Source organism: Erithacus rubecula (assembly GCF_903797595.1).
Source record: "Erithacus rubecula genome assembly, chromosome: 3".
Classification (NCBI taxonomy): Eukaryota; Metazoa; Chordata; class Aves; order Passeriformes; family Muscicapidae; genus Erithacus; species Erithacus rubecula.
Window position 1 is genome coordinate 37784300 of NC_136689.1, and position 21707 is coordinate 37806006.

Consider the following 21707-nt stretch of genomic DNA (forward strand, 5'->3'; position numbering starts at 1 on the left):
AAAGACTACTCTATTAGAGATCAGCTGCTTCTCTATACAATCTTTATTTACTGTACTACAGAACTCTACCAACAACTGGAAGTGTTTGAGAAGTATTCAGGCATTCACTGATCTGAACTCTTAACAAATTACAGTGGACAGAGTGCATCAAGAAATAGATTAGAAATAGGGAGGCAATGGGGGAAAGGATGAAAAGATGCTGCAGTTCACTGGTGCCTGATACAGAAAACAATAAAATTTTTCCTAATTTTAAGACAGTAAGTTAACTATTGTAACTGGCTGCTTTCTTGTCAATCTCCTCGAGGCACCTTTTTTTACAGAAGAATTAATACATTAAGTTCAGCTGCAAGTTGGTCAAAAGCAGTTTAAAAAAACAAAGTAAAAAATGCTGCAAGATGACAGTTCCAAAAGCTGACTAATAACTGAAAGAATTTATAACTCTGAAGTCTGAGGAGAGTCTCTCATCCTCTGTTTCAAGAGGAAAAAGTGACAGCCTTCTAAGCTGGTTTTGGCTGGGGCAGAGTTCATTTTGTTCATTGTAGGTGGTATGGGACTGTGTTTGTGTTTGGGCTGGAGATGATGTTGACAAAGCAGGGATATTTTGTTGCTGCTGACACAGAGTCAAGGCCTTTCCTGCTTCTCCCACCAGCCAGGAGCTGGGGGTGCACAAGGAGTTGTGAGAGGACAGTCTAGAGAGCTGCCTCCCACTGACCCAAGGGATATTCCACACCTCCTGGTGTCATGCTCCACTTATCCTCTGAAGCTGAAAACCTCCCATTAGTTAAACTAATTGAAGGCTGAACTCCACCTCCCAACATGGAAGGTATCAAGTTCTGACAACACAAAACAGCCAGTGGAAAGAAACAAATTAATACTACTAAGGAGCTGGAGAAAGTTCATACCCTATTGCTGAATTTCATTGTGTTCAAAATAAATGAAAGCAGGTCCTACTTTGAAGAGTGAAGAGACAATGCAAAGGTGAAGATGATGACTTCAAATAAAAGGCCTGGAAGCCAATTCTATACATACCCTTTTTAGCAGCTACTGTTTTACTTGGAATTTTCTCTGTTTGTTTTGGGGCAAAAGATGATGAGAAAACAGGAGCAGAATCCTCATCATCACTGTCCAATTTTGTTGTATCTACAATCACACAGTAAGTTTAGAATAAGATTGATTCATGACATATATTAATTACATCTATATTAATTACAGTAAAAATTAATCTCAAGTAAGTGCTTGTGATGCTATAGCTATAGATGTACTGTGACTTCCTTACCAATGATACAAGCTTTAAGAAATTCCTTCACTTTTCCTCTTTTTAAAAGGGGAGGATGTGAACTTCCTTTTAATGTAACTACCATGTCAAGTTTGTGTATACCACTCCCCAAAATATCCAATTAATAGTTGCTATAAAAATTAAATGGAACTGTGAAAACAAGCTCACCATCATCCATCTTCTGAGAGTAAGATGGAAAAGAGAAGATGTTCCCAAAATCTTGATTTTTCTTGGCTTGAGATGTTTTTCTACTTACAAGCAGAAAAAAAAAAAAAAAAGGAATTATATGATTTACATTAAGCACAGACTGAAGTATGTGGACATTGTAATATCCATGTAAAAGTTAAATCCTGTTTTAACATTTCCAGCATTTTTGTATCTGCTTGCAGCAGTCAAACTTCTAAAACTGACATCCAGTCAAGAACTCCCAGCATTTAAAATTAACATAATACCATTTTTTTCAATAGTTCTCTGTACCAGACTGGCACAAGACAGAAAACAGAGAATTTTTAAAAATGTAGTTTAACAGATGATATTACAGACAGTGTATCATAATTACTTTTATATATTATTATATTATTTTTTAAAATAATAAGTCACCCTTGCATAGGTCAGTTGCAAGGCTGAGATAACATACACTTGAATACCTCCACATTTTATTTTTCATGGTGCATGTAGAGCAATAACAGGTTGACGTTTCTCAGTTTTGTTCAGACACTTCTGCATTGAAAAAAATATTAATAAAGAAATCCTGCTGAATTACAGTACTTACTCTGGAGATGGCTTTGATTTGGCTGGGGAGAAGTCATACTCATCTTTCTCTAAACTGTCTGAGGGAACAAACTCATCCTCTCTGTCATTTGTAACTGGAGAGGATTTTACTTTGAGCTCATCCAAATCGTTGTTGTTGTTGGCATCATCATCATCGTCGGCATCATCTTCTTCTTCTGAGAAGTCAAAAGTGTACTTGGGCCTCTCAGCTGAGAAAATCACACATGTACACAATTCAGGAGAGTTGTTTATGTTAGAAAAGACAGATATATATACAAATCTAAGTGAAAGTCAGTGAACAATCCCTGCCTCAAAGTACACAAGACAAATGAGTGCTGGATAATAAACTTGTTTCAGCCTGGAAGAATAAAGGGCTGAAAAGAATAAAGAATAATTTAGATGTTAGCAAACATCCAACACCTCTTGTGGTTTGCTCTGATACCTTCAGCTAAGGGCATTATGGAGGCATTGTACATCAGTACTTTTAAGAAATGAGAATCCTACACTTACAATTGAAGTTTTCTTGAATCCACCATTTGAACATTCCTCCTGATTTTCCAGAAACTCTGTGGGGTTTTTTCAACCATAAATATTTATACATTTTCCAAATTTTCAGCCTTGGTTTTCATGAAGCATGCAGGATTTTTTGATAATTTTTTACTTGCCTTTTAGGTCTTACTTGGCAGTATAATTTTATTAGGGTTTTTTTGGGGTTGTTTTTTTGGGGTTTTTTTTTTTTGTTTTTTTTTGCTTTTAAGAATATTGTCTTGTCTGTTTCTTGTATAATTCACTAATTTTGTGAGTAATTTCTACTCTAGTTTTTAGGTTAGGGGATAAGATTTCTGATCCAAGTTACAAAAATCTTTCATAACAAATTCCTGATCTTCACATAGTGAAGAAAATATAATGCAAGCTATCTGTAGGAAATAAAGTCCTAAAGGAAGGCTATTGTCAAAGAAAAATGTGGGTTTGTAGTTGAAACTTTCAGTCACAATACACAATTCACAAAATGCTGGGTACCTGCAGCTCTCCTAAGCAGAGAGTCTCTTGGAATAATCACAGGCTCATTTTCTTCTAAATCACTTTCAGACTTGGATTCATCATCTGACCATGGGTTTCGTTTCTTCACTTTTTTTGCACTGGATTTTGTAGATGATGGTGTCCTTCTTACCCTGGCACCTGCCAAAAGTAAAAGCATTTACTACAATCAGGTTAAAAATTATTTTCACATTTTCTAAATTTTTTCAAATTTATCACAAATTTTCATCTTAAAAATTTCTCCTTTAAATATTGCAAATTTTCTTCTCCTTCCTGAAGGAAGATTTAACATGAAATTACTTCACACAGAACCTGATAAGCTGCTGCCAAAAAAATTTGTTTAATGACTGAGAAACATAAAGTCTCTGGTTTTATCTCATTTGCCATCAAACCTGTGTTTTTTTAGAAACTTGCTAGAGTTTTCCAGGAAAACAATATGCAGTTTTCCATTATTTAGGGAACATGATCAGTAACAGTTATTGGCAAAATTCAACAAACATGGGAAGCTGAGGATATCCTATTGTGGGGGAGGGGGTAAAAATGTGGTCAGTCAATTGCAGGGCAAGCTCAGCTCAAGCTGGGCTAGTTTTCCCTGGCTCAACACTGGCTGTGGGAGATTTGAGCTGCACATAAACAAGTCTGTCATAACTACACTCAGAGAGACTACTCAGGTTGGATAATTATTTCTGCAACCATGTTTTATTTTTCCTTTTTTTCTGAAAAAAATAAACCCCTTCATACTTAAACCTTCTCTTCTGTCTCCAGCTCTCCTTTTTTGTTGCAGCCTCCCTGTTACAGTGTATTTCTCAAACAGCAATAATAAATTCCCACTAGCAGAGAAAATGGGGAAGGGAACGTTGGTCATCTGCCAAACCATAGCACCCCTAACTTTCTGAAAGTCAGAATGACTAAATGTCAATAAAAAAACACATTTATTTAATCAAGTTCTACAATCTATACCATTACTCACACTGAGGGGCAGAAGGTGACTGCCCTGTCCTTCAATATCAAAGAGCACACAAACTAGACATTTCAGTTTGCAAAGAATTAGCCTTATTATGTAAAAATAATCTATTTTTCTATACACAAATTTGAAGATTTAGACCCCTCCCAAAAATTCAAATGTAGAACATGTAAGAACCATCACCCTCAGGAAAGTAGCTGACATAAAGAAATTTCAGCAGAATACTTTCAAATATTTCATTTTAGGGAAGGAAACCAGATGTAATAGTGATTATTGTGCTGTAATTCCCTTCTCACACTGTGTTAAAAATACATTTCATGCCCAGGAAATAGACAACTAAGGTTAACTATGGCTGTGCAAAAGTCTTACCAGGCTCCTTCTTCTCTCTCTTGGGTTTAGGGGTTTTAGCTGCTGCAGCTGATGCATTCAATGAGTCATCCCCACCACCCTCAGCTGGCACACCACCAAACTCTTCATCAAATTCCATTTTTATTGCTAGAGAATCAGTTTCACCCTAAAATTACAAAATAAAATAATTTACACAGTTATATTTCAAGATTGAACTGGAATAGTTTTGCAGATGATAATAAATGAATGCAGACAAGCATATTGACATTTGTTAAATAGTTTTGGAAAGAAGTTATCTCAATATAAACATTTGAACAATAACCAGTCTCAAGATGACTGCAAATGTGAAAGAAATCCTGTAAAAATTTCTTAGCACTAGGTCAGCAAAAAGTACAAATACTGGCAATTTGGATTTATGCTACTGGAGTAGAAAAATACACCAGTTAAATAATAAATAATTTAACTGTAGCAGTCATTTTGGTATACCTTTTTCTTTTTCAGCAATTTCCTGCTGGCATCAGCTTTCATGGCAGATGTAATCTGTGGAACTATTCTTCTGCCAAATGGTGATGGCATGGTCTCTTCCAGCTGGAGTTTCTTCATCTTGGGTTTACCAACTTTGCCTTTTATTGGTTTGCCAACCATGCCAGCCAGAACATCTTCTCTTTCCTGTGCTTCTACTTTCTAACAAACAAGGGGAGGCAGGAGGGGGGGAAACACATTATTTTTTAATGAGGACAAAGTGGAATGTGATGATTATTTAAGATTCAGCTCCTTTATACGTAGAGCATAAGGCACCCCTTAATTCTCACTTGAACTGGAATACAATTTACAGTTCTGAAACAGTGACCACTTAATCTTGATAAATTCATTACCCTGTAGAATTAAAAACTACACTTTCATTCAAGGATAAATACAAACTTTTGGACATTGTTAGACTGAAAAATCTTTCTTCTATCAAGTTTCTATTCTGCAAGTATGTGTCTGGTGCTGTTGTAAATTTCCATTATTTCAGCTTTTAACTTAAAACTTTTGGTTTTGAAGTGTGTCACTTCAAAAGATTGTACCAGTCCTTTTCAGACCACATGGAAAACTGAAGTTCAACAGGTTATTCACCAAAGGGACTTTATATTTTTTCCAGAATTACTGATGAGGCAAACTAAGGGGACCTCATATAGTATTTATATTCTACACACTTAATTCCAGAATGAACAGTTTTGAATTTGGTAATACTTACTGCCTCACAAAAAATTAGATCATGTAGAACTACTGTAATTATTACCATTACAGTTACTACTCACAGGTTTTTGTGTCATCTGAAAAAGAACTTTCTCCTGATTATTTTCTTTTGACATCACTGACTTGGAAAAAACATTCAAGTGGATAGTTGCAAGAAACAATTCCTGAGAAACACTACCAGGAACACAGATACCTAATATTGATTTCCCAGTTACCATTATATTGTGAAATGCATTTACTTTTGATTCAAAATGTAGTATTTTTAAATTATTTTTCTTAAATTTTAATAATTTTTATTAGCCAGTGTTTTTAATTAAATTAGTGTGTATTTCATGTTTTAGAAATATATATAAAGTAAAACATACTTCAAGCTCTTCAACAAAAGCTGTTAGATCTTCTTTCCAGAGGTCTGAAGGAGATTTCCTTTTAAGATCATTTAGTTCTCTCTCCTAAAACATGAAAGTAGAACAGAGCATGAAAGCAAAACTAAAGCAAAAGCCACTGGAGACTGAACATTCCCAACAGGCACATCATCTGTGTCATTTCAGAACAAGCCTTCCAGGTGCACCAACCTTGGAATCTCTCTGCTTAATCAACTCTTCCACCTTCTCCTTCGTGAGTGACCACAGGGACATGTTCAAAATGTAGTTGAAGTCAGGGCCAGAGGTTGCTCCAGAAGCAGAGGAAGCATCATCATTTGCATTCTGAGAGTCCTCCTCTTCTGCTGCCTGAGGTGACACAAGCACAATTGCCAGTATTAGTGATCTCAGCTCTGTGCATGAACTGTGACACTGCTCCAAAGCACCATCACAGAGTAGCAAGGTGTGCCCTCACAGATTCAATAACCTGAACATTTTCTGGACCTTTCCAAAAGGCCATGTTACTGTGACCTTCTAGAGCTGATTATTTTATCATTTGATTTAAGAAAACCAATTGAACCAGTGTTAGAGCCTTGTATGCTGCTGGCTGCAGATATTGGTGCTGTCCCACCTGTCTTTCAGGGCTGAGACCTTTGCCCTTTGGGTATTCATGGATATCTGTTTCTTCAGAAGAAGAGCTGGTATCAAACCCCAGAATGGGCAAACTAAGGTTTGAAAGTAGCTCAAAATGTCTCTAAATAACAGTTCTGTTATCAAATAGAAATCATTCCATAGAGCTAAAATACAATATTAAAAATACAAAATAAATGTGAAATGAAAACAAATATCTAAAGCAGTGGCAAAGACTCAGAAAAGGGGGAGCTGACAGAGATTCAAAGCTGCTTTTCAAAGCAGTTCCATCTGCCCATAGTAATGTGAATGTAACTTTGAAATTAAACTCATCACATCTCTCTTTTGGAACAATAAAAAACTGCTTGGTTTTAAAAAAAGTAGAAACAAAACAGGTCAAGGTCATGGTCAAATTTACTACGATAAATTTAAAAGTCATAGCTTTATAATATCCATGTTGCTTTGCAGAAAAACCATTAATAAGTTGTGTAGAAATAATTACATTTAGTAATCAGTTGTATGTGTGGGGTAACTGATGCAACACCATGCATCTGTATCAGCCAGTCAGAAATCAAATAGAATCAGAATCAACAGAAAGCCTGTATTGATTTGGGTACATTAGGAAATTCAGTCCTCTGCAATCTCATTTTTTAGATTTGTACTATCTAGTTTTCTTCTAAGCATTATCCATATACAACACCAATATTACGTGACTTTGGTTTTGTGTAAGTTTAATTGGTTTATTTAAATGGAAGCCAATAAGGAGAAATAAATACTGTTTTTGAAGTGCTATGTGTGTGTTGTAAATTAAATTAGATGACTAGACAATATGCAATATATTTTATAACAGTAACAACATCAACTATATCTAGATTATCACCTTTTCCTGTGCTTCTTTCCAGGCTTTTACTGGATCAGATTCATAGCCTCTCTGGACCAACATTTGAATCAAATCTCTTTTTGATCTGTTCTCTACAAAACACACACAAACACAGAGGAGGGAAGGAAAAACAAAGAGAAGTCAGTGTCATGAAAATCTTGAGTGCAAGTACTTTCTACTAAAATAATTTCCAGATCTTCCCCCACTGTTCACAATTCTAACTTCTGCCTACTCACCAATGGTAATTTTTCCTTGTATCTTCTCCAGGATGAAACGAGCTTGGTTGTTCAGCTTGGTGGACTCTGCACCCAGCATTCCCACCAGCCACTCCTTGCGCAGGCTGTAATAATGTAACCGCAGATCAAAGAACTCCTTCAGGATGTCCTGCACAGTTTCGTACTTCTTCAAGCACCCCATGTGATCAAACAGCACCTAGAAAATACAGGATGGGCTTGAGAGAGGCTGTGTAACTCAGACTTTTTGTGTAAGTGCTCAGTTATATTGCACATATAGAAGCACCCTATAAAAAGTGGTATTTAGAGGAGTGTGAACTCAAACCTCACTGTGGAGCTACACAGCACAGAGCTGGATGGACTTTATTACATATTTATATTTATTACAAGTAGATTTAGGATGAAATTCATGGAGCACAATCAAACAAAAAGACAGCTATATAGAGAAATATGCCTGAATTCACTTGAATGACTAATTTTATCTACAAATTAAATCAGTAACAACTGATGATTCACAACTATTTAATATAACAGTTGAAAGGCTTAATAATCCTTAACAGTCTTTCAGTTCAGCTGTGAAATCTGACACTTTTCAGCTCTGAAAACTACCATCCTTCAAGTTTAAGCACAAAGTAAGAAATCATTTTTACTTGATAGGTGGAATCAATCCTGGCTTCTGACATCTCCAGTTTAGACATTTACTGGTGAACTAGTCACCCTTGGTGCCCTCCACAGTCAGCTGAAAGAAATAAACCCCTCTAGGAGGTAATTCATCTATCCAAAATAGCTATTTGGGAGCAGGGGGACAATGGCCAAGCACTCATAACTTTTTAAGCTACCTACACTAGGGCAGATTAATTCCTACACAGGTACAGAAAGCAGCCCTCACAATTTATTATTTATTTTGGCAAACGGAAAATGCAGTAACTCAGCTGCAAAACATTTTGCAATCTGTGAAATGTAAAACTGACAACAGATTCTCACAGTAGTTCCTACAGTTGTTTTAATATGTGAGAAATACCATCATCCTGATTTGGTAGATTTGCTTTTCAAGTACAAGTACAATCTACAAAATAAGTTGAGCAAGGCCTGTTTCCTTTTGCAATTCTACAGCCTTTAATTTATTTTTAACCTATTTTCACATAGCTTTTGATGTACACAGCAATAGCAACAAAAATGATATTTTTGTTTTGTGATAATATCTGAAACTAGCATATGCCATAAAAAAAATAGAACTGTTTTTCCAGTATCTGTAAAGACAGGATGTTTGGAAATCTTCCCAAAAATTAACTTATATTCAAAGTCCTCTCAGAATAGACAGACATCTATATTTATTCATATTCTTAGTAATTTACAGCATTATTATGTCTTCAGCAGCTTAAGAACAGTGTTTGCTATTTGCTATACCTTACCACCTAAAATAGGATTTATGCTGGTGGAAACATTGGATCATTTAATTCCTATTAGAGGAGTAACAGTCCTGCAGAAAGTGCAATTTTGAAAATGTAATTTGTCTCAACTTTAAAACTCAAATGTAATTATAATATGGCAGAAAATTATTTGTATGATCTACTTCACATTAACCACTTTTGGTTCACTGCACAGGAAATTTTCAATTACAGGAAGGCAACCACCCCAGGCCTGTCTTATTTGAAAGAGTTATCAGGACTAAAATGGATTTGCTTATTCATATTGACATAGTATTGGTCATCATTACACTTTTCTACTGTTGAAATAATTTCAAATACACAATACACAGTTTACTACCAAGAACCAAAGTATGCTACAAAAACATTTGATTTTACAACAAACAACAGTGGGGATTCTGATAGCCAAACTTGAAAAAGTTACCATAGAATTACAAGTAAGACTTGTTTGAAGCTTAAAGACTTTGTGCAATCCAGCAGCTTCTGCCTGTGAAAGCTTTTCTTCTGTCATCTTCACAACAAATTTCACAGTTGTATCAGTGTGGTATTCCTTATAGTCAGAAATTAATGCTGGAGTTTTTTCAGTCCCATTCAACATAGGTTCTAGAACCTGTTCTTTGTACACCTGTTGGAAATAGGGCAGCAGAAAACAGAACCACTTGAAATGCCTTAAAAATGCAAACCAATTGAACAACATAAACTTCTAAAGTTCTGTGCATTACATCTGATACCATTTATAAGTTATACAATCAGCAAAACCTGATACCATTTACAAGTTACAGAATCAGTATAACCTGAGAAATGCAGGCCAAGAGTAGCAAAAACATAAGAGGCAGAAACCAGGAGAGAAAGGGCTACTGGACAGTGGATTAACTATGAATTCAGCAGGAGAAGCAGGTTTCTCTGTATTACAGACAGCTGATGGCAGAGAACCATCTTCTACAAAAGCACACAGGAGAATGAAACCATGTTCCTTTCCATGTGTGTATAATCATAAACTGTGTTAAAAGTTCATGCAGATGTAGGATTAAATAATTTAATGAGGAATTCTTCACTGTTTCTTGTTTTTATTAAAACATATTTCACTATTACTTACCTGGGTCCATGTCCTTACAGGAAGCTCTGTAATCTCTACTGTGTTCCTGTCCACCACAAATATTTCACCACTCACTACATACTGGTTTTGACCAAGTTCCTGAATGGTTCCTTTGAAGTTTTTGTAGTTTGGGAGCTGAAATTGGAAAAAGCAGCAAAGTGGTAATAATTTTTATAAATAAAAATCTCAAAAATATTTCTTTTCCATACTCCATACAGTTATCACTGTATATTGCACTAACCTACCAACAAATCTCTCATGCCTGTGAAAATATGAAGTGATAAGAAAAATACTACAGGAAAAAAAACCCCAGAATACACACATGTAAGTGACAGAACCAATTATCCTATTGTCCCCAGAGTTGAAAAATTGTTAAGAAGATGCAGCTGATCCCAGTGAGGTGGGGTTTTAATTTTTTGTTAGGTTTTTCTTCCTCTTTCTTAAAGAAAACTAAGCACAAATAAGGCATGACAGAAAGCAGATTAACACCCCACAATAACTTTATAGAAGTGGTGCTACCTCCCCTAACCATTTTTTCATTTTTGTGCTGTTTGGCAAAGATAGTGGAACCCATCCAGATTAAACTGTAGCTAACAGGCTGAAGAATTTTTTTAAGAGGATTGATTTTCTTATCCAGCTTGACACAAACACATACCAGTATATAGAAAGGTGCTAGATGGAGGCAGAACTGCCTCTTTCAACCACAATGAGCTTCAATTGACTGTGAGACTACACAGAAGGCCTAGAATCTTAAAGGAAGGGCAATGGATTGCAATAATTAAAAAAAAAAATCTCATTGTTCCCAAGAATTTGAAAAAGGAAAGCCACTATATCTTGAAAATTGATATGGCAAACTGAGTGAAATGTAATCTAAATAAAGAAGAGAAGATGTTTCTGCTTCTATGGCTTAGTAAACACAGCCAAACAGCAATATCCATCAGTTGTAAAATTAAGGTTACATCAACTGCATTTCATCTCTTGGTCACTGATGTTTTGGGTTCACATAGGTATTATTCCTGTCCAATGTTTTTCACATCACTTCTGGGACTTCTAAACTTTTGAATAAACAGAAGTTAAATGCAGTTCAGAAGCTGCTGATTTTCTTAAACAGCAGCAGCATTTTCTCCTCTGCCTATAGATATATAGAAGGGAGAACATTTCAGAAAACATAAAGGTAATGTTAACTTTGGCTGATGATACTTAAGTAGTACCTACAAAAAGAAAGAGTGATACAACTTTTTACTCTGCTGCCATATCACAGCTACCCTGCAAGACTTGTAATAGTCAGCAGACTGAACAAGAAGTCCTCTAAAATAATTGCTAAAAATACAAATAGCAATGTTTTTGCTTCAAGGTGAATTTCCTCAGCCTCATCCCAACAGTCAAGTAAAGCTCCTACATAAAATTACTGGGACAAACCAACTCCGATGCTCTAATAATTAAGAAGTTCCAGAAAGAAAGGAATTAATTTTGTAAGTACACACATATAAAATATCAATATACACTATTATTTTACCATTGGGTGGGGATCTAGGCCATCCAGCATTCGTCTCACATTGCTTACAATCTCTCTGGTATCATAGTTTGGAAGTTTGCATGCCCAGCCAGTGCCAATTCCTTCAGCTCCATTTACTAAGACCATGGGAATGATGGGAATATACCAATCAGGCTCTACACGCTGGTTGTCATCATACAGGAATTTAAGCAAGTTGTCATCCACTGATGGAAAAAGTAGCCTTGCTAAAGGGCTTTAAAAAGAAAAAAAAAAAAAAAAAAAGAAAACCATTTAACCTAAAGTCCAGTAAATAAAGAACATTTTGCATTAACAGCCTTAGGGCCCAGAAATGATCTGTTTGCAGATTTTTCTCACGTCTTCCTTTCTCTTTGCCATTCTGAAGCTGAAAATCCAATGTACACATCTCCTGAGATAACAAAGTTCTTCCCAGTGGAAGCATGTGTTCATAATAGATGATATTTGTTTCCTTCACAGTAACACATGTATCTGGTGCACTAGCAACTGCTGACATTTAACACCTACAAAATATCATTCTTTGAAGCTTTCAGAACACACAGCTCAGTGTGACACTGGGCCCCAGTAATAAAGCAACACAGCATCCAAACAGTTGCAAAATTCCCTTGTTTGACTGTAGGAGCAGCAAAACGTTATGGATGTTCAAAACCACACTTAAGAGATCCAAGGCAAAATATGAGCTCCTATCAAAATACTTCAATCTTTGTCTATTTCTCTCTTCCATGCCCCCAAAAATGGAGTGTTGTAAAAGAATGAGTTTCATAACAATGATATTTAAAAGTATTCATTTAGCTTGACATTAATAATTTACCTTAACATGGTGAAAATGTAACGAGGGCTGGCAGCATCCTTTCCACCATGAAGCCTGGTGCCAAACTGACCAATAGGTTGTAGCAGATTCACATTGTTACTTCCAACAAAATTCTGAGCCAAGTTGACAATAGTCATCATTAATGCTTGCTGCAAGAAAATACATATTCATAGGAATGAGACAGTCTATCCTAATCAGCCAGTAAAATCCATTTTAATGGCCTAAAATTGTGTGACTAACCTGAATTAAAGAAAGCAGTCTCCCTGAGAAAGGACTGTTGCAACCTATTACAAAGGCTGATGGGAATACATATTCTGTGCATATGAAAACCCCTGAACTTCTCAGTTTCTTCTAAAGCACTTCTCTGGGGGAAGTAAAGGGACATAAACTGACCACACTTGCATGCACAAACCACCACTCATGGTTTCTAAAGGGAGAAGGGATGGATGGTTTGTTAATAAGGCCACTCTTGCTAATATTTCAGAGAAATACAAACAAAACAGGAGCTAGAAATAATCTGTGTTCTGACATTGTAATAAGTTTTTGAAGAACAGTCTCTGCTTATTCCCTTAAAATACTGTATTTCTGTGTTTCAGAAAAATATTTTCCTAGTATGTAGTTCCCATATTCCTATGATTTCAGAATCTAGAAGCTGCCTAGGTAATTAGTTATCTAATATTTTGCCACAACCCACAATGTGTTTGGGATAACACTGTGCACCAACACTTGGAAAGAAAGGAAACAGGCTGTCTTATTAAACTTCATGTTTGGTTCACTTTGTTTAAAAGTACATCTGTGATTAGTAGAACTCTAGTCAGTAGTTTGCACTTTCAATAGCAGAAACATTTATCTAATGTTTTACGTAGGCTGAAATTCCTCACAAGCTCACCATCCTCCATACTCACCTCCCCATGGTGATAAGCTGACATTTCAGCCACAGAACCAGCCAGCTGAGCAACCTTTACTTCACGTTTATCATTCCTCTTAAAGCAAGTGAACAGAACCTTGCGCTGCCCTGGTTTCAGACCTAGTTGGAAAAACATCCCATTTTCAACACATACACAAGCAAATGTTTTCAAGTGATAAACTTGTTTTGCCTTATCATTTCTAATCCCTCAAAAGAAGTCTAAACATTAAATAGAAGCAAATTTACACTGTAATATTAACAAAATAATAAAAATATAATTTTAAAAATTTAATAAAAATATTTTATGAAACTTTTAAAATTACCAAAAAAGTGGAAACACAACCTTTTCAGCCAATTATACAGCATCCAACACATCATTCTAATAAAATGCACCTTGATCCTAAATGTACAACTTCCACAAGTCAAGAATTCCTTCCATTCTACTCAGCAAAATCTTTTTCCTAAGAGTATTAGCACAAATTCAGCAATGATAGCTGTAACTGTAGCTTACATGTATTTCACAGCACTCTCAAATTTTACTTCTTGTGTGAAATACTCAAACACACATTAAAATTCAATGACAAAAAAATGTAATCCTCTTGAGATCTTTTAACGTTTTAAGAAAGAAGTCTCTGATGTTCTGGTTTATTTTCATTGCTTAGGCACACTTTAGGAACAACATCTGTGCTGAAGGGATTGCATCCTATTTCCTGCATCCTGTTATCCAGAACTTTATAACCAGTTCTAGATCATGCTTATTGAGCTAGTCAATGTTTTAATTCACATACATTTCTAAAATGCACTGAAATATTGTTAAATGCTACCATTACTACAGCGGGTCAAACATAAGAGCAAAAGCTGGAAGGAAGACAGAAAAAGAAAAAAAATTTTAAAAAAAGAAAAAAAAAAGACTCTGACTTCAATTTCTATTTCATTTAAACTTGCAATATCTAAACTCTTTTACAATTAATCGGAATCCTGTTTTTCTACCACACATCTATACAACAGACTTAAAGGATTGACTTCACACAGGAGAATCACACTTAGTTATAATTGTAACTAGCAGCTGTGAAGACACGGTTAAAATGTTCTTCCTTTTCATTATTTTCTCTGAGATTTGCCAGCAGACTAGCCTGTCATATCACCTAACGATGCTAAAAGACAAAAAACATTGCTAGAGCACTACACCTGCTGAACAATTCATATATCCATGCCCAGAATGCAGAATTACAGCCAAAGTTGTCAGAAACACTCATAGGAATTACATATAATATTTGTAGTCTTATAGATACACCTACATTAGGTTACATGCATACATGACAAACACAAATATATGAATAGCTATGTTCCCTTCTTATTCTCTTACATTTCTGTTGAAACAGTCCACTGCAAGTTCATTCTTTAAGTTTCAGCAAAATCATTCTGCTGTTTCTGAGAAGGCAGTCTGGGTACAGTGTAAGAGCACTGATCCCTTGAAACATACAGCTCTGTAAGTACCCAGTATGGGAGGAAGAGAAGTAAGTCTGGAGAAGGTGAAACAAGGACTGACATCCTTTGGTTCCCTAGGTGTGTATCTGCATACCCAACTCAGTTTCATTCTGCATCACAGCTGGGGATCCATCCTACTGGGAAGCTTTTGCCCCCATCCCCTGAACAATCCCTCTTTCATCCAAAACACAAAGCACTCTTGCTGCATGAATATTTTGGTATAAGTCTGTAGTGTCAAGAAGCCTGACCAGCTCCACTATAAAATGTACTGGGAACTGGAGATAAATGCACTTCACTCCTCCCTGAAGTGTCAAGGCCTTTTTTCTGATCGTAGTAAGCTTGTGCACACTGTCAATGACACGGGTGGAAATTCCTGCTTACACTGTCTGCAGACAGTTTTATAAATGAAGCTGTAGTGTAGTAAAAACTGCTCCTTTTAATGCACATGCAATTGCAAGGGGAGGGTTAGTAAACCTGACTGACAGGAGCCTAGCAAGATTATAGGTCAGTAAACACTAGAGCACTGCCTGTGGTGCAAGACTGAGGGTAGAAAACATTTGCATCTTCATCTGCACTCAGCTGCTGACTTGAATGTTAATTATTATAAGCACTTAAGAGACTTGCTGTCTCTGATGGTATGAGCAGAAACAAAGAGCTTGTAGGGCCTAGGGAATAGGTCTGGTTAAGTAAAAAGCCTGCACAGCAACAGCTTAAACTTCCTCACAGAAGAAACATGGCAATTCCTTAGCACATAAATCATGAAGGTTGGAAGGGACCACAGAGGCTCATCCAGCCTCCCCAGGCAGGATCATCCTAGAGCACATTGCACAGGATATGTCTCTCTCTCGAGTATCTCCACTGAGGGAGATATTCCCTCCCTGGAAAATTTGTTCCTGTGTGTGACCAGTGCACACTGAAGAAATTCTTCCTCATGGTCTGGTGGAGCTTTCCATGTGTCAGTGCCTGTCCACTGCCTCTTGTGCTACTGATTGGCACCACTGAGAAGAGCCTGGCTCCATCCTCTCAACACCTCCCCTTTTGATACTAAAACACACTGATGAGGTCTCCCCTTCTCCATCATCTCTTGAGACTGAACAGGCCCAGCTCCCTCAGCCTTTCCTCATAAGAGAGATGCTCCAGTCCCCTAATCACCTTCACAACTCTCCACTGCACCTGATCCAGGAGCTCCATGTCTCTCTTGTACTGAGGAGCCCAGGACAGCACACAGCAGATGTGGCCTCACCAGAGCTGAGCAGAGGGGTAGGATCATCTCCCTTGACCCCCTGGCACTCCCTAATGCACCCAGGAATCATTGTTATCATTGATAAAAAATTATAACAAACACATACATGGAAGTTCTTATATTCTCTACTTGAATGCATTGACTCCAATGCAAATCACAGCTCTAAAAACCATAAAAAAGCAGAAATATTCCAACAAATCATAATGAATTATCAGCTTACCATCAACAAGGGAAGGGATGGATCTCTCGTTGTCTGAATTTGAGAAAAGGATCAACTCCTTGTTAATGAAATCATTGTAAGTCAAATGTTTTGTTGCTGTACCATACAAAATTGCTGAAAAAAACCACATACATTATTCATTCAATACAAAAAGTACATTACATTTAAACCTCAGCTGGCAGATTTATTGCTATTATTTAGGACTCACCTCGGGAAGGCCGTGTAGCCGACGCTGTCGCCTGTCTTCCATGAAATTTGTTAACCATTCTTTCCGGTCATCAATCTTCTTCTTACTGAAGGCCTGGAAAGATTCCAAATACACTAAAGTATCAGCATACAAATGTTTGTGCAAATGTATGTTACTTCACTCAGAATTTTAAGCATATTGCACTTTCTGATCAAGTATTCAATAAGGCTTATTTGGACAAATTAATCCATATGAGTAACATCTACATTTAAGGAGCAGTACCAGTACATGACATTTCAGGTATTTTTGCACAAGGTTTTTTGAAATGATAGATCTCTCACTGTTTGCAATTTAAATTTATAATGATTTTCTGAAATCTGCACACATTTAGACAAATCTTATCATTCTTCTTCTCCTCTTCACATCAGAGTTGTGCTCTGACACACAAGTTTGAAGGTCTTTCCTCTCACAGCTTTAAGGTTGGGTTAATAATTTAGACTGATCTGCAATCAGCTCTCATCAAGACAGTCAAGTGAAGGTATTAGAAAAAACAACCCATTCTTGTCCTTTTCATGCCCTCTTCGCTCTGCCAATAACTTGTAGCTGTTCCTGACTGGCCATACCTAGTCCTCTTACAAAAATTGACAACCTGACAGAATTGACGCTGCCCAAAAAGCCTAAGCCAGAGTTTGGGTGAGCTGACTAATGGCCTCAGCCTTTATGATGACAAGGCATCACTTTCCAGCAACCACTTACTACTACAAAAGGACACAGGAACATTCTGACTTTGTGGTGTTACAGAAACAGAGCACCCCTCCAGTGAGTTTCTTCCCCAGAAAAGAGAAAAATACATAAAAACTGAATATGTGGCTTAAACAAGATTTTGACTACTTTGAGCTGCTGAGGTACTGCCTTTTCTTTCTCAGAGAGCAACATATAGAAACTTCATCATGTCCTGATTTCAACCACTCTCCTGCATAAGAACACAGTCATCAGCACTATCTCTTTCAAAGGACTCTGACTGGAATGCTCCAAAAGAGCTCAATGAGTAGTTTCAATTCCTTGAGACCACAATGCTACATAATAAATATTAAACATAGCTTAGTTTCTGAGAAAGGGACTAAGTGATATCACCCTGTTTTGCATCAGACTGACTTCCCTTGTGAGCAAAGCTTGATAACTCACAGTGCCAGACATCTGAAAATTTAAGATTAGGCTTTTGTAAAAAACAGGACTAAATTCTTATAATTTTCTTCTGGTTCCTTTCAGTTTATCTACACCTTTTCTAGACCATTGAAGTGGCAAATGACCAAGAGCTGGATCAGCATAAAAATTATTTCAATAGAATAAAAACAGAATTAATGGAATTAAGAGCAGTTCTCAAATATTTATTTTTCAACAGAATAAGAAGGGGATTTTTTTTGTTTCTCCACTTAAAACTACTATTCTAATTCTTAATTTACTAGCAAAAGAGTTTTTAAGAATGCTGAAGAAGTTGCTTTGTGAAATAATTTTTGCTTTCCTAGATTTCAGCTAGCATGAGGTCTGGTGGGGCCAAAAATCCCACACCACTCAGAGATAAACCTGGGGCTGGGATTCCAGAGACCAGCAGAGGAAATGCAGGTGGAAGTGGAAGTGAAGCTTCTGTACAAAGCTCCAGTACTAGCTGGTAGTTGCTGAGGTGTAACAGAGGTGAACATCTTCCTCCCACACTGACAGAATACTATTTGGGGTAACAGTGAGAACCAGCCATAACTGGTTACATGGCCTCATATAGCAGCCTGTGTATGGAGGTCTCTTTACATAAACAGAGATCAGAATTCTGCTAGTAAAACCACATATTTTACTGTATCCACAAGATAAGAAAAGTGTTGTTTTGTCTAATATAGGTATTTTTCCATTTTCCCTTTTTTTTTTCTCCTATCCTGTTTTCTTGCTAATGTCACCTACAATTAAAACAGCAAATTAAAGTAGATAAAAGTTGAAATATTTCTTGAGAAAACAGCTTAGTTCCAGACATTTCAAATGTTGTCCCTCTACAAGCTTTCTTCGAAACACAAGTATTTACCTGCACACAACTATTTACAAGACTTCAAATTCAAGTATGTAGAGCGTGAATACATACATAACAGATCTTCAATGAACAAACAATATTTATCTTATCTTATTTGCTATGAAACAAAATACAGACTCCTAAGTACATGTGAAGCATAATTTGCTTGGGCTCTATTGCACAAACAAATAAAAACCCCTCAGAGTACTTTTTTGTACATGTGTTTAAACGCAATTCTGACTGTAACACTTCTTGATATTCACACCACACAAAATTATCAAATCTAAAAGCAGAAGGTGCAGCTCATTTTGTGGCATGGATGAAGCTTATTCCAAAATTTAAAACATTTTCCAGAAGATCCTTTCTCCACCCACAGTATTGTTTCGGTGTCACGGTTTAACGCAGTTTGGATTTTAGCTGGGAGTCCCCAAGCTGTGGATGCAGTTCCCTGTGGGGGCCCTGGCAGCTTCCTTCTGGCCAGGCACAACCAACCATAACCTGGCTAGTTTTGAACACTGACACTGTGTTAAACCACTCAAGAGAGCTGATCATGCCTCTGTGAGGCTGGCATTTAGAAAGGAACAAGGCCTGGGAAAAGCTCTCTTGCTTCCAGCCTCTGAACAGGTAACCGGGCACTGGCCCCTTCCTGGGAAAACCTGCTAGGACTCTACCCAGTGGGGCTGGGCCCCTTCCCAGTGCAGCCCACTGGTCCTTTCTTCTTTTTCCAGCAGCACCACTAGGCAATCCCACCACTGGGAACAGCCATGCATCCAGGGCCAGCTCCAGGAGTGAGTGGCTCCACAGCCAGCATTGCTCAGCCAAAATCAGCACAGCCAGCACTGCATGGCCGCGGCTGTCTCAGCATGGCTCACAATGAACCTTTTTCCTTTAGTTGCTTTTAGCCAGCCATGCTGCAGACAGAAGGATAAAAGCAACCACAGCCACTTCTATTTTTTGGGTTTTTTTTGGTGCCAGCAGCCAGCATGACAACAGAGAGAAATGGTGAGTGTGTTCCCTGGTGCAGAGCCTTTCTGTGCTGCAGGACTCCATAAAAAGTGTTTCAACTGATAAAGCTTGAGAATAATGGAACCTACAAACACCAATTCTCTCCCAAATAAAAATAAGAAAAGGGTGAAGACACGCAAAGAAAATGACATGAGACACTGAGGTCAGTGAAGGAGGAGTCAAATTCCAGATGGGAGGAGATTGAGGAGATGTCTTAGTTTTGGGCTGAAATGTTCTTGTAAGGCTATGGTGAAGATGTAATTGATACATTAGACTTTATTTTTTCCCTGGAACACATGGAACACACTGGAGGGATGTCACGTCCTAACCACAGCTGTGAGCACCAGTGTAAAAACAATCAGATGTTGCAGTAGATGTGATCCAAAGAGAAGCTTGAACAGAGACAGATCAGAAACTTTGCCCCATGGATGGAAGAAGAAAACCTCTGTTCCCAGAGATAAGAGAACTTGTGGCTCTATACTAGAAATCCTTGAAATTGCATCCTAATAAGCTGAGATGACCCATGGTGGTACTTATGGGAAAAAAACTATCAAAACATGGTAAGGACTTCATGATTGCAGATTTCCAGGTGGTTGCCAATTCACTGTGACATCAAAGCCAGGAGAGAACTGTTTCTTGTGGAGAAGTCTCCATAGCATGGCAAGAAAGACTCCTCTCCCAAAGAGAAGTGAAGAAACACTATTTTAGAGGTGGTAAACTGACTGAAAGTCCCAGGTTTTATTTACATTGTCAGGGGGAAAGAAAATAGGGTGTGGGGGGAAGAGAAGTGTTCTGAAGTTTTATTCTGATTTTTTTATTATTTTTCTTTTATTTCTGTTAATAAAATTTTCTTTATACCCTTTGAAGTTTGAGCCTGCTTTGCTGTCTTACTAATCCTTATCTTGCAGGAGAAAATGAGTAAATAATTCTAGTGGTTGCACTTGCATTTGTCCAGCACTAGACCCACTTCATTAATTGGTGTATTGGTTGAGAAATTAATGATTGGCAAACCAAACCACCACACCTAATTGGTGTTTCTGAGCAGTTTCCAAAACTGCTACATTCAGGTACTCAAAACCACCAAAACAAGCCCTGTCAGGAGTTCCTCATGTGCCATTTTCAGCACACAATGAAAACCAAAGCATATCATATAGAAGCATTCTTGTGAGCTCTTACCAGTGTAATGGCAGCGTCATCCTCAGGCCCAGCATATCGAAACAAGATCCGATGTCTTTCCATGTCTGCAAAATATTCCTTTGCTTCTTTAGCAGTGCTGGTACCCAATCCTGTACAATAAAAAGGAACAGTTGCTCAATATTCAAAAGTTAAGTTTTCTTATTTTACCCCTTTTATTTTCCCGGGAATATTATAAAATCATTATGTAAGATACTATCACGAAAACTGCTACAATAAAACTTCATAGCACACATTTATTATTATTTATTCATAGGGTTCACATATTTGTTTTTAAACAAACCTTTGTAGTATTTTATCTTCCATGCTTTATGATTTTCCATATGCTTTTTCCACTCATCAAATTCAGGAATACTATAGAATGAAAGTTCTTGCTTATTTTTGCTTGCCTTTGAAAAAAAACGAACAAACAAAATCAACATTTCTGGTTTGCTGTAAGTAATCCATAGAAATCTCAATAACAGAACCCATACCTTCACAATAGGGGTGATGAATTCCTCAAGAAAACCATGTTTCAACAGTGATGGCCAATTGTGATGAATAAAATTGATCAACAAGCCCTTTATGTGAGATCCATCCTGATCCTGAATCAGAACACGAAAACATGAAGCAATCTTGCAATCAGATTCCCCAAACCACAAAAATAACCACTCACTGGCCTGAATACATCAACACAATGTGTGATGACAGAAAGCATAGAAAGGAACAGTTGGTTTTAATTTGGATTCCAAACTGAATCTAGGTATGAAATAAACACCTGTGAAGGTCACTGTCCCTCAGCTATTAAAAAGCTCTTCCATGCCAAGT

At 37.1% G+C, this 21707-nt stretch overlaps 1 protein-coding gene across 1 annotated transcript in view; it reads right to left on the reverse strand.

The window, feature by feature from the left end:
* The window catches only part of TOP2B (DNA topoisomerase II beta), a 60145-nt gene that overhangs the window by 3755 nt on the left and 34683 nt on the right, over positions 1–21707 (reverse strand). Inside the window, 21 exon segments of the mRNA XM_079299653.1 lie at positions 1030–1140; positions 1445–1527; positions 2049–2256; positions 3068–3226; positions 4419–4563; positions 4884–5081; positions 6002–6085; positions 6209–6364; positions 7506–7597; positions 7742–7937; positions 9590–9790; positions 10262–10396; positions 11778–12009; positions 12604–12752; positions 13509–13630; positions 16462–16569; positions 16572–16575; positions 16670–16762; positions 20883–20992; positions 21184–21289; positions 21374–21484. Of these exon segments, the coding sequence (XP_079155779.1) occupies positions 1030–1140; positions 1445–1527; positions 2049–2256; positions 3068–3226; positions 4419–4563; positions 4884–5081; positions 6002–6085; positions 6209–6364; positions 7506–7597; positions 7742–7937; positions 9590–9790; positions 10262–10396; positions 11778–12009; positions 12604–12752; positions 13509–13630; positions 16462–16569; positions 16572–16575; positions 16670–16762; positions 20883–20992; positions 21184–21289; positions 21374–21484 (2803 nt within the window).